At 40.9% G+C, this 13,954-nt stretch overlaps 1 protein-coding gene across 1 annotated transcript in view; it reads left to right on the top strand.

The window, feature by feature from the left end:
- LOC122967818 (protein shisa-8) overlaps nucleotides 1-13,658 on the top strand; it is a 107,403-nt gene extending 93,745 nt beyond the window's left edge. Inside the window, exon 4 of the mRNA XM_044332645.1 lies at nucleotides 6,913-13,658. Within this exon, the coding sequence (XP_044188580.1) occupies nucleotides 6,913-7,409 (497 nt within the window). The 3' untranslated portion in view covers nucleotides 7,410-13,658. The remainder of the gene's footprint in view (nucleotides 1-6,912) is intronic.
- The last annotated feature ends 296 nt before the right edge of the window (nucleotides 13,659-13,954 follow it).

The following is a 13,954-nucleotide window of genomic DNA, read 5'->3' on the forward strand; positions in this document are numbered from 1 at the left end:
GACACAATATGCAAGGAGAGGCAGGACTGCCCATCATAGCCGAAGAGTATCGGACACAGAAACTACACAGAATGAGACAAAATGACAAAGTTTTGAAGGAGAAAGACGTAATCAGTTAGGTGCTGTTTTGAATTTTTGAAATGGACATATTTTCATTTTGAATAATTTACTGTAAAATCAATTTCAAAATCAAAGAGGGAAATGTTGGAAATCAAGCAATCAGCAGAATAGAATAGAACAGAATAGAACAGCAGATGAGACAGTCAAGGGAGAAAAAGGCGAGGCCAACAAGACAAGGAAGGAAACTGACTGAGAAGGAGAAGCAAGAAGAAGAGCAGGAGAGAGATAATCTCATCTCATTGTTCTGCTCAGTCAACGAGAAACAAAGGCCGGTTGCAGCAACAGCAACATCCCAACTACTCAACACTGAGCGTCAGTCACATTTCACTGAAAATACTTCAAAACAACAAATCCCTCACATGCTGAGGTACAATGCTCCTTCCTTCCTCTCTATGTATTCAGTTCTGCTCTGCTCTTTTGTGCCCCTCTGTTTTGTATCTGCTCTATTTTTTTCTCTCTTCCTCTCTCTTTAACAAAAAAAACACACACGCACTTCTGTACAGTTCTGTATGACTGGTGTGTTGTGCCTTTTTTGCCATCAGGGACTCTGGTCCTCTGGCACTGCGGGCCCACATGCTTTTACAGTAATGATGCACCTAACAGCCAGCAGAGCACTTGCGCAATACACACACACACACACACACACACACACACACACACATACACACACACACACGCATAAGCAGCATTGTGCACACAACAGTATTATCCATAGCTCTTTCTCTGTCTCTCTTTCTTTGCTCAAAATCTTTCTCTTGTTTCATAACCTGAGTGGATAGCCTTCTGCAATTCAAATGAAAAAACAAACAATGACATAACATTGCCAACATAACAAGCGTATTTTTTAAGTGTATCATGCTCACTAACTAACCAGTGTTATTTAACAGTAGATATCCTCATTGCTAATTGTATATTCTTACCATATTCTGACCATTTAAACAAATAAAGGTCATTGGGCATCAATAATAAAACTTTACATGGATCAGTTTCCTCTGACAGCACTTTGACAGCGCTCACATAAGCCATGAATACTGGGAAGATACATTTATTGTGTTCAAATTGTATATTTCAAAAAACTCTGATGCTTTTTTTTAAATTGGTTTATTTAACAGGCACAGTGCACATTAATAAACATTAATAAACATTGTTGTAAATGTGCCAGAGTTAGCCAAGAGGCTATTTTTCATCTCTACTCCCTGGACAGATGTTACAAAGTCACCCTAAAAAAGAATACAAGATTTAAAATTATAAAGTTATTAAGTTTTGCCGTTTCCACTTGCCATTGTTCTCTAAGGAGGTATAAATAAAACAATCTTAAAAAGAAAAGATTGCTGCGAGCCAGCACCTCACTAGAATAGGGGTGTGTTTTTCCTCCATTTTTTATAATTGTATATTTCACAATGAAATGGAATTACATTGTGACAGAACATTTGGATTCATTTTGACCTAATTGATTCATTCCCCCCACTCAGTATGCGTAATTTAATGTATGAGCAGGAAGAAATTATATTTCATTTTCATTTTCAACACCTCTGTTGTTTCTCTGTCAGAAACTGGCTACCTAATATACACCCAGTAAGAGAGGAACATAGATGCAATCCAATCATCTTTTCACACATGCTTATCAGTTCTCTGGCTGTGCAATAAACAAGTCACCGGGGTCCAGAGATCCTGGCTGTGTGGACAAAGTCATGGCTAGGACACACAACAGTTTGGATAGGATAGTTGACCATTTGCCAGGTGAAACAGCATGTATGTGGACCAAGCTGCTTTGAAATTCTTATTAACACATGGGGATTTAATGCAGCGGTTAAAAGCCCAAGTTTGTTTTCTAAAATCCTTCTTGCAAAGACATGCTAGGTGAAATGGAGAAAAGGAAGCAGGAAAGGAATCAAAAGGTTAGAAAAAAGGTGAAAGAGGTCAGGAAACTGTGTGACACCAAAGCTGTGCCAGGTGTAGCAGCAGGACTCTGGCACAAGCAGCTCTGATATATCTTAATTAAAGTACTGAAAGCATGTCAGGTGGACTGGCAGGGAGAAAATAAAGAAGCTAAAGGTTAAAGAATGAAGAAGAGAGAGGACAGAGGCAGAATGAACAAGCAGGATGTCAGAACAAGAAGAGAGACAGAGACAAACAAAACTAATAAAGAACAAAAAAAACTATTAAACTAAAAAAATGTTCACATACAGGAAAGAGAAAAGACAACATAAGACAGAAGGTGGAGGGTGTGATAGACAGTTGCCAGGACACCAGGACTCCAAGGCTGCCTGAAGTCTTTAATTAAACTGTAATAAACCAATATCCGGAGCATTATTGGAAATACTGCGGAAAAATCTTCTTTCTATGTGAATGAAGATTTTGATGTTTGTTTGTGTAAGGTCACCCGAGACAACATTTTTATAGAATATTAGAGGACACGTTTTAAAAAGAGATGTTTAGAGTTACATAAATGAAATTCAAGACGTTGATGCTTTTTTTTTTGGACTGCCTTGGAAAAAGAGCACACTGGTATGTTGGGTTTTTTTGCTTGTTTTAGGAGAAAAGACTCAGACTCAGTACAAGATTAAATCATTACATGCATTTGTAGTGTGGTTGCTGTATTTTTGGTAGCTGCCTCGAGTCAGGTTATGTGTGATAAAGTTTTGGTAGACTTCAGGATTTTTAAGTCTATGAATTGGAGCGATCTGATGATTCCCAGAAAGGTAGCTTTGAAGATGAAGGAACTCTTCTGGTTGAAAGTTTTTTGTTTGTTTGTTTTTCACTTCGGGGTTGTAGGGTTCCCTTACAAGCAATTTTCAGTGCAGTACCTGCAAAGACTAATGAGGTAAAGCATAGCAATGTGGTTGTTGAATTTCTTTGGTATCGCAGGCTGTATTTATTCTTCCTCCTAGGATTTTATGAAGTGGAAACCTGCAGGTTTCAAAAATAATTGTAAGTTGCGAGTTTGTAGACCGAGTTGCATAATGTGATGTTCCTCTTGCAGCTTTTAGCTTCACTTTAATCTCTTAAACTCTGCTGGACCTCCCTGTAGTTCCATAATTAAAAGACGTATATTGCTCACAACCCAAAGAACGCAATTTTAAATTGCAATGGAGATCCCAAAGTTTCCAAAAACACAAAATGTGTCGGTCTGCTTTGCATGTAAATATGCATTAAGTGATGCTAAAGACATCCAGAATATTTCCGTTAAATGTAGCAGTGCAGCTATAACAACATGGCATCTATGGTTTAATATTCATTCAGACACATAATATAGCTGCAATGAAATGTTGAACAAGCAGTTACAAAACACACTTTCATCACACAGTGTAGAAAAGAGGAAATTCAAAGAAAAGAAGAAATCAAAGGTTTAAGAGTTTGGGATGCAGATCAACATACATATATATTGTATTTAATGTGGCCAGTACTGTGCATTATTCACAACTTAGTAAGGCAGGGAGGGCAAAAAAATCACCTTCACAGTTCCTAAAACGCTTGTGCTGAGTAGGTTCTTCCAGAATACCAGCTCAAACATAATTAAATGTCATTAAAAATAGACCAAATAGAATACAGTATGTTGTCAAACTCTGAAATCCATTAGAGGGCCAAACTTATGCAGTTATAATGCGATGGCCCAGATTGGGCCCACAGGCTTTGCTGTAGGCTGCTGCCGGATAAAGATGTTGTTGAAGAGCAGAAAATATCTGAAATACAGAAGGAAAGAATGGAAAGCAAGACAGGACAGAGGAAAGAGAGAACAAGCAGATGGAGAGGCTGTGAAATGAAGAGGAAGGCACATAATACTGTCACAGAGGACCTCACTGTCAGGTGTTCCTGCTGGCAACATGTGTGGAAACACTGCAAGAGACAGCAACAGCAGTTGTTGTAGGAAGGAAGGATGTGTTTAATTCATCGTTTCCGTGCTGTCCCAGATTTTCCTGCCCTGTCCAGAGATTTGAACCAACCTTCCCTGTGTAGTTACAACAACTGTACATTACACCAAAAAGGGATACTCCGTCCAAAATCTTAGATTCTGTCCATAAACAATAATTCAGAAAACTGATTCATGGATATGTATTGCTTCATTTGTCTCAACATTAAATGTGATTTTTGATAAATATGTCTGCTTGCAATCAGCTGCTTTCTGCACGTTTCTCCACAGAAATAGGAGTTAGATAGCAACAAGAGAGCATGTTCTTAAAACCCAGGGCTTGTATAGCACTCTGCATATTAAACCTACAACCTGTCTGTCTATGTCAAGCAATTGTCAAACATCATTATGACGAACAGGCGGCTGGTAAAAGCCGTCTCCACTGCCGAAACCACGTGACGCACTTTTACCACACAGGCGTTTACGTATCAAGCGGCTTATTCCCTTTTCATTGAGCGAAGAATGTATGTAAATGTGCTCTTTGTTGCACAGTGCCTGACATACATACAGTTGCAAATGTGTAAACATATGAACCCACAAACACAAATGCACACATATTCGTATGCGCACACACATGGAGATGCAGGCACATAAATACACACTAATCCTCAACTCGTTCCTATCTTGCAGAATTTTAATGAAAGCATTAGCATTCCTCTATTCATTCTCTTCATTCCTAGTCAAAATAATGTGTCACTTCATTGCTTTCGAAAAAAAAACCCTCCTAAATCTCGGTTATTTGAACTATTAAAGTGATTTATTTAACTATTTCTCTGTCTTCCTCCATGTCTCCTTTATCCCTTTCCACAAGTCTGCAGGACACATTGACTGAAGGGTTAATTATTTGTTGTCTCACAGAAAGGTCTCTGAGTTTAAAGACCTTGGCAGGAGCAATGTAAATACATGGGATACTAGAAATATTTCAGTTTACTCTGACAAAAAACTTGACTCACAAAGATTTGATGCAGAGAGCATCATTTATATTTGTAATTACAAGAAATGTCCCTTACATAGCACTTTTATTTCAGTATCTGAAAAAGTTTCAGCAGGAATGTTACGGTCCAGCTTTTCTTTCAGTTGGTGGCGTTGCCCAGAAGAAGATCCTCTTCTTTGTACTGGCCTTGGTAGCATTTAAAAAACATTTAACATGTGTCATCAGTAGACCAATACAGTAGGTACATTAAAAAAGAGTAAAGTAAAAGTTAAAATTGGGCTTCTTAGGCAAAAGAACCAATTAGCATTTCAGATGGACAACAATTAAAATGGTTGTGGTGACAGTTGTGTTATTTGTGAAAAGCAGAATCGTATTTAAATCCTCGGACCAGCTTAGAGCATTTTACTGAGGGAGTGAATGATTACTGATAACTCTCTCTCCTTCCTCAACAACTGCTGTTGAAGTGCCCTGCAGTAACACAACGGTCCCCCATTTGAAGTGTTCAATAAGCAATTACTGTACAAGACTGTGAGAGTACTGGACAGTTTCCTGTGTGAATGTGTTTCTTAAAATACAAATACATTCTGGCTGATATAAATTATTAGAATAAATCAATAAAAATAAAGAAATTTGCAGCAGCTGCCTGTTTTCAGTCAGCCAGTGTATGACTTCTGTTTACAGTGTACACAAGGCTCTATGTTATACAACAGAATTGTATGGTACAAATACACAGATACACCCAAAATATGCTTTTTTTGAGTTGCATTTATGTTTCAGACCTTAAATTTCCCATGAGCATAGTCAACGCTTCTCTCTGTCACACATGCACCCAAACAAACACACACACAATAACATCTATTGACATTTATTACCACAGATTAAACACAACTGCTTGTACGTCTTCTGACCAGACTATTGACATAATCCCATTATTATGTGCCTGTTTCTAATGCAATTAGGATAAGATCAGACACGGAGACGCACGAACAGATGAAAAACACACTGTGTGTCATAAACATACGGTATAAAGGCTGACAGCAGCTGTTTCTTGTTATGTTGAGAGGTAGACAGACATAAAGATATTTCCACATCTAGGAAGGGATGTGTTTTTTTTTCTCTCTCTCTCTCTCAGATTCTTATTTCTCTTTAGGAAAAAAAAGGACCAATAAAACATGGCTAAGCAAACAAGGTTGTTAGTGTCTTTGGGGCAGAGTGTGTATATGGGAGGGGGTGGGTGGGGGGGGTTGCAGTGATGATGACCAAACAGCAGAGTCGAGTTCCACTCAGGGAGCTTGCGCTAATCTGACTCGACACGCTGAACCCGTTCTATTTTTATTCCCTACAAATCTCCCGTTTTGCCCGACGTTCGCTCACTGCTTTCCCTCATATTTCGTTTGGCTGTTTTCTCCATTGTGCTGTCGATATTTTTAACTCTGTGGTCAGGGCACAGACAGTTCAGAGCTCAGTTAAATAAATATGGTGCAAACACACACACACACACACACACACACAACAGGTTTCTTCTTCTTTGCGTTGGCTTTTTTTTTTGTTATTTGTGTGTAGATATACTGTAAATGATGTAATGTAATGTAACTTCAACCAGACGAGGCATCTGACAATGTGCAAGCTTAGAGTGTATTTCAGTTTGATTGTTACTTTACAGACACACACACATACACGCATGCAAGCTAATTGGATGTTTAATCAACCAGAAATTGATGAAAAGATCTGGGTGTGAGGTGAATTTTACCTTCATCAACAGTTTTCAAATGTAATCCTGCTATTTTGCACTGCATAATACTCATTTGTGCTTTTTTTTAATCATTATCACACTATAATTACAGTTTTGTTAGGGTCATACTCACACCTCTGGTTAATTTTATCACTAACTGTTTTAATCTCCAGGGTTGTTTAACCATGTCTCTCCTCTGTCTCTCCCATCATCCAGACACTGCTGCAAGAGACTACTACAAGAGCTACCCAATGGTAGACTACACACACCGCCAGTCCCCTCCTACTTTCCAGCCAATCAACTTCCACCCCAAGGACAAGCCCTTCCTCCCGCCGCCTGACATCCATGCACCACTCGCCATCACCATCAACGCCTCCCAGATCCCCAAGCCCAAGATCTCCAAAACCAACACCCACCCGCTCACCTCCAGCTCGGCTTTCAAGGCATGGGACCCCAGTAAGAGCCACACTCAGCACCCCGCGGCCACCCACATGGGCCTCCAGGGGCCGCAGCACCACACCATCCAGCAGCAGCAGCACCAGCCACTGCACCAACAGAACAGCCGGCGCCAGGCCTACTCCAACAAGAGGCAGTTCAGCATCGAGACGCTGCCTGAGCTCTTCTCCCAGCCGCTGGGCTACGGCCACTCGCCGCACATGCACCCCAAGCACAAGGGACTGCCCACTAACAGCAAGACAGAGGTCACTGTCTGAACATGGGCGTGAATGGACAGAAGAGCCAGAGAGGAGACAAGAGAAGCGGAGTTGTATCTTTTATATCCACAGCCATAACGGCAAGAGGGGGCAAGCAAATATCGTGTATGATCTGAATTTTTTTAACTGCGTTTTCCTCATCATTGTTGAGAACAATACAAATAATACCAGTGATATCTGAGTACATTTAAGACCACTGGATCTAAACAGCAACAGCAGATAAACGGTGAAGTTGGAGGATTGACAGGTGTTGGCTATGACTCTTTGAACCCGGCGGCTCTCCTAAATAATTGAGTGGCCTCTCAGTGTGTTGGCACAGATCTCTCCCCCTTCTCCTCTCACCCCCCTCGCACCTCAATGACACTCTGCACTGCTCTGTAGCGCCACTCCACTGCTCACAAATGTTCAAACCCCACACACACACACCATTTTACCCCACAAACACCGTCCCGCACACACACCAGCCCAGACGCACTCTATACTACAATTTCCAACGCTGCCAGAGAGGCTGGTCGGGCAGTGTTTCCCGTAAGACTTTGGCTTCCCATCAGCAGAGACAATACCATTGTGTTGTCAGCTCCCATTGCCCTCCAGCCCTCCGGAGAGTGAGATATCAGCCTGGCAATTCATACCAGGGAGGAGGGCGGGGGGGGTTATTCATCTCATTCCAGGGGCAAATGAAATGAGAAGGATCTGAACCATGTACACACACACATACACACACTCACTACACACTTGTCAAAAACTACAGAAGGTTCCCAGCAGTGTCAGAGACCACAGGCAGCCCCCCCACTGACACACAAACAGACACACACTCTCTCCACGCACACACACTGATCCTCAGAAACTGGGGAAATGAACAAGCAAGCTCTCTTGTTGGTATTTGTGGCGGTTTGTTGAGCTGCTAATTTCAGTCGCCGTCTCATGTGCTGCTGTGGATGTGTCACGGTGGCTAGAAAAAAAAGAGCCCATGTATCCATGAAGGTCATTACAAAGTCATTGCAAACTCTCTTCTTCTCTGCTCCACACTGGGTTTGTGTCAGAGAAATGTCAGCCAATACAGGCAAAATATGATCATGAATTTAGATCATGTACATTTTCCAAGATCCATTTAACTGTATTTCAGCGGCAGATCCATACATTTGCAAAGGAATTATTTCATGATCAAACTCTATTCGAAGAGAAAGCAGTGATGCGTACAGGAACACCTTTCCCCCGTATGGCTGGTCCTAAAGACAGCGGCAGAGCAGTTTGATGCATGTGCTTACTGTCGCAATGCTAGCATAATCTGAGAGGCTGAAACCGCTTGTCAGAGCACTGCAATTTACTTACCCTGTTAATGAGGTGTTTTAACATCAAGTTTCTTTTGGCATGAAAATTGTCGAGTTTAATATTGGCAGAAAATAACAGTTATTGATTATTTCAGTTAAAAAATGTAATATTGGTTTCAGTTTTCAAAATCCTTTACTGTACCTCCGCATCACATATTCTTACCTCCACTCTCACCATAGAGAACAGTCCAACAGCCAGTCTGACTCACTGATTGAATTCACCTTCATTTGTTATCATGAGGACACCAGCTATGCCGCAGTGCATATGCTTGGCACATGCTACAGTACATCAGACAGGTGGTGGAACCTAATCAAACTGCAGCGTTTACCAGAGTCACACACTATTTAGCACTTTTTCTCGCTCCCTCTCTCTGTCTCTCACTCTCTCTCTACTCCCTTGCAGCCTCTTACCAGACTGTCTTCAACCCCCCCACCACCCTCTCCTCACCCACCCCGACCTCCTTCTGTGCATCCATGTCCACGAAGGATTGAGCGATGTGTATACCAAGCACTTGTCTGGTGTTTGGTACCCAATACTCCAAGCTGTTGTAAACCGTGATGTTCTCAGTGGGTCCTCTTTGCATGTGTGTGTGAGTGTGAGTGTGTGTGTGTGAGTGTATGGGGAGAAATCTATAATTAATGACAGAGTCCAGCATGGCAGATTCCAGATTTATTCCCTCATACACCGACACACACATGCACACGCAAGCAGTCACACAAACGCTGCAAAGCAAGTGAGCATGATTATACACAAACACACACACACACACACACAAGCAGGTTTACTTAAGTCACTTTTGGGGTATTTATATAGACTTACATTAATTTCCTGGAGACTTACCCTAACCCTAACCTTAACCACTAACCCAAGAATCGACTTTTTTCCCAATTGGGAACATGGCTTTTGTCTCCAATTGGACAAGCATCCCCAGTTAATTGGTCTGAAATGTGTAGGCTAATGCCAGGATCAGACTACACGATATTTTTGTCTTTCACCATGTGGAATTAGGCAATCATAGTGCCATAAATTCTTGCCGTATCTTGGTCGGGAGACTGGCGACATTACATGTATGACCATGACCAATCATCATTCATGACCTTGCATAAGTTCATAGATCGTCAGGGAAGAGGGTCAATAAATTGTCAATCATGGCCACAGAAGCACAGTCTTGTATTCCAAAAAGAAAAGAAAGAAAAAACAGTTGTGGCCCCGTTCTTGGGTGTCATGAAGAGAACAGTATGGGCTGTCTATCCTTCAAAGAGAAGTTGAGGTAACAAATGTGTTAACATTTCAAGAACATTACACAAATGTAGCTAGCTACCAGATTCACTGTATGTAAACAGAAGGTCTCATAGAAAGAAAAATGATTGAGTTTTGGGAATTGTATACTCTGGTAAATGTAGATGCAAAGGTATGTTTTAATTTTAGGTGATTTCACAATCACTATAACTGAAGTGCTCTCTGGCACACATATGTAAACACTGACACAGAAAGCCAAAGCTGTCCAGCTAAATGTCCAGCACATTTAGGTTCTCATACAGCAGGGAGAGCAGCAGCTCCTCAACAGGCTGATTCAGGCAGGAAAACCTGCCGTCAGTCATCAGTGACCGTTAACCGAAATCAAGAAAATGGTCACTGATGACTAATGGCAGGTTTTCCTGCCTTAGTCAGCCTGCGGAGGAGGCAGAGATGAGCTGCTAAATGTGGCTCAGCTCAGCTGGACAGCTGATGGAGAACAGCTTTGACTTTCCATATCGGTGTTTACATATGTGCGCCAGAGAGCATTCTGTCATCCTATTGGTCAACATTAAGGAATATGTCGTAGGAGATGTCAAACTAGACAGGAAAATACAAAAAAATTCTGACATGCTAGACTTGTCATTCTTCAATTATGCCACACTACAAGGCCCGTTCATCATTCCCAATGTTCATAATTGGGCCCAATGCTGGTAATTTGCTGGTGACAACAAAATCATGTCAAAATGGGGCTGAATTCATGAAGTCTGATCCCAGCATAAGTCAGACCCACACACACACACACAAAGAAACACACACAAACTAGCATCCACAAACACAGGCTGGCACATGAATGAGCACGCTTTTGGCTATACATTATTCACATCTGTATATTTGCTGCTGCTACCTTAAAATGAAGCAAGTGGATTTTATGTAAAAGAGATTTTAATTTTTTTAATTTTTTCTCGCAAGCCAAAATTCCCCAATTTACATCTCAAATTTTACAGAGCCATGAATGTACACAAGCAAACAAAGTGAGTGACAGAGTAAAACTTTAACGAGAGAATAAATTAGCAATATAATGCTTGTTTGTAATGCTGCAGTGGCTTCTCCACTTTACCTCTCCAAGATGTGAAAAACCTCTTAGGCAAGCTGTTGGAGTGGTGCTCCGGGCTGCTGGCATGCTTTTGTAATAAGGGATCAGCCTGAGAATGGGGATCATGAATACAAAAGCATCAATGGGATATGCATGGTGTGAATATGCATCAAACACATCTGCGCTTATGCTCTTGCCAGCAATGCACAGCATGTAATGCATCATGTTGCAGGTTTCTTCTCCATGGCTTCCCCTGTCTCTGTCTGACTTTGATTCCCACGAGGCACCACACTTTTAGTGGGTCACTTCATATGAAATGCGAAAAGCTTTTTGGCCTTTAAAAGCCCTACCAAAACATTCTGTGGGGTTTGTCCTTAATCACTCAGAATGCATTAGATGTTGAGAACAAACAAGGAATGACAGCGAGTAAACAAGCAATATGCATCAGTAAAGCAATAAGCGCCCCACCATCCTCACCCTATCCTTATCTCTCTGTCTATCTGTCTGTCTATCTGTCTATCCAGAGCCCTTTGGTGTCCTCAGAGTTTAGGGGGTGGGTGGTAATGAGGGTGCGGGCGTTAATACCAAGGGAAGCAAAAGAATTGGCACTGCAGAGGGCTTGGGAGAGGAGATGAGACAGAAAAGAGACATGGGGTTTCCATGGACACTGCTGATAATGGCGATGGTTGTTTTTCATTCTGATATGTCTGGTTCGTCTAAAAACATTACTTCTGGGTTCTATCTCTCTGATGTACTCAAACAACCATCTTTCAAAAGTGTTCTGTGGCTGTACCTGCAAGGGGAAGTTGGTTTGTACTTGCACAATTTCAGCATCTTAAAGTTTCTATCAAATTATTGTCCTGGTTGGGTCTTGCAGGAATGGGATTATTTCATACTCACACAACACTGGCTGACCACTGGGCTAGTAATACTAGCGCTGAAAAGGTAAAACTGAAGGTTTAACACAACAGCAACACTGGCTCCAGGATTTACAATTAAGGAGTCTACAGTAAGCCCTTCAGGACAAACAGAGCCTGAGGACAGGCTACCAGCAAAGTTAAAGAAATATCTTCTCAACTTTCCTCAAATTTGTTGGCTGACATGACTCACAAGGATTGGCTGGGTTTGAACGAGCACTGTGAATGGCTGATTCTTCTGAATATCCTCTTGCTCTTTGAGAGAATCTCATCGGAAATGCAACAATCACAAAAAATGCTGATGTACTGGTGAGCAGTGACACATTTCAATGTTAATTTCCCTGTGGTCAGACTTCCTAGATCCAGGAAGACCTGCAGGATTTTTTTTCTTCAGTGCTTGATGGACTTCTATGACTCCCTTCAGGCAAAGGACTGCCTGATAAAAACAGAGTATTGTCAGAGTATTGCCTCTGTCATGGACAATGTAAATACTTGAACACACACACAAACATACATGCACACACACACGAAACAAGACACGGGAGCCACAGAGGTGTTACACTAATTATATCTTCCATACACTGTCCACAACTTTGTGGTACAAAACAGGACCAAAAGCCTTGAATCAGAGGAAACTGAGTACACCTAACTGATGCTCGGACATCCAAAACAGTGAGAATGCTGAGACTGTTTTGGATCATCAGCTTAGAGTGCATTTACTCAATCTCTCCTGATTAACGACAGACTATGGCGTCGCTTGCTCTACTCAGAGCTAATTGACTGTTGTTTGTAAAACTTCCTCTCTATAAAAGGAACAATGCAAGTATTCTACCGCAGGTTATCTGAATGCAACCTGGTAGACATACTTGGGCTCCATGATCCCTAGCAATATATAGATTATGGTGTATGGTTCTTTGTTTTCTGTCAGTTTGTTTGTTTGTTTGTTTGTTTTTTTGTACTGTGTTTTTTCAAGGATTGAGCTCCTGTCAAAAACAACAAAAAAAGCTCATTTGACCAACGGAAAGTTAAAAGTGCTTCCAGATTTTAGATTCATGGCTGTGCGCCTTTCAGCCCTTCCCCCACTCACCCACCCCTTACCACCAGACGATGTTATATGTTTAAAGCTTGTGGATCTTTTGAGTTACATTGTATGGTATACATGCACTCATGTGATTAATGTGAAAAGATATTGCATCGTATCCAAGTGCTTTGCCAACACATTAGCTGAAAGATGAAAGGAAGATTCTTGTACAGCTTTTGCATCTGCAAAAAAAAAAAAAAAAATGATGAAAAAAAAATCATGCGTTGTTTCATGATAATTTGTAATAGGCAGCAATAGGCTGCCTTGGATTGCTATGTATTACTTGTGTATATATGTATGCTGTACCACTTGTCTGCTGTGAAATTTGTTGACTACTCAGCTTATATAAGGGCTTTTTATAGATATTAAAGCAGACTGGGCAATCTGACGTCACTCTGTAACTCCAAACAAATTTCTCTAGAGGTTTTTTTTTTTTAGGGATGGAGGGATATGAACAGAATTTTCATGCATACAAAATGCTATATAAATAAAGTTTTGACTGACTGACTTACCGACTGAAATGTCTATAGGCACTCAAATGACGTTTGCCCATGTGTTCTGTTTGAATAAATCTTTCAAGAAATATAGCAATCATTTGTTCATTGTACCTGTGTGTACTGACTGTTTCTGTTCAGGAGTTGTATTATGTTAAGAACTTAAAAGATACAGTACTTTTTTTTTGGTTGTCAAATGTCCCGCCCACATCATTTACTATTATGTCATAATCCTTAAGATTTCATTCTCATGGTCACTGGACGTATCAGCAAGTGTGGTTTAATACCACAGCAAACATTCATTGAGCAGCTGCTTTGTCAGAAATACAAAAGAGGAACATTTGTTGTTTACAGTGCAGTTAAGACAAAATCACATTGTTTTAATAAAG

The sequence above is a fragment of the Thunnus albacares genome, chromosome 17, assembly GCF_914725855.1.
Source record: "Thunnus albacares chromosome 17, fThuAlb1.1, whole genome shotgun sequence".
NCBI lineage: Eukaryota > Metazoa > Chordata > Actinopteri > Scombriformes > Scombridae > Thunnus > Thunnus albacares.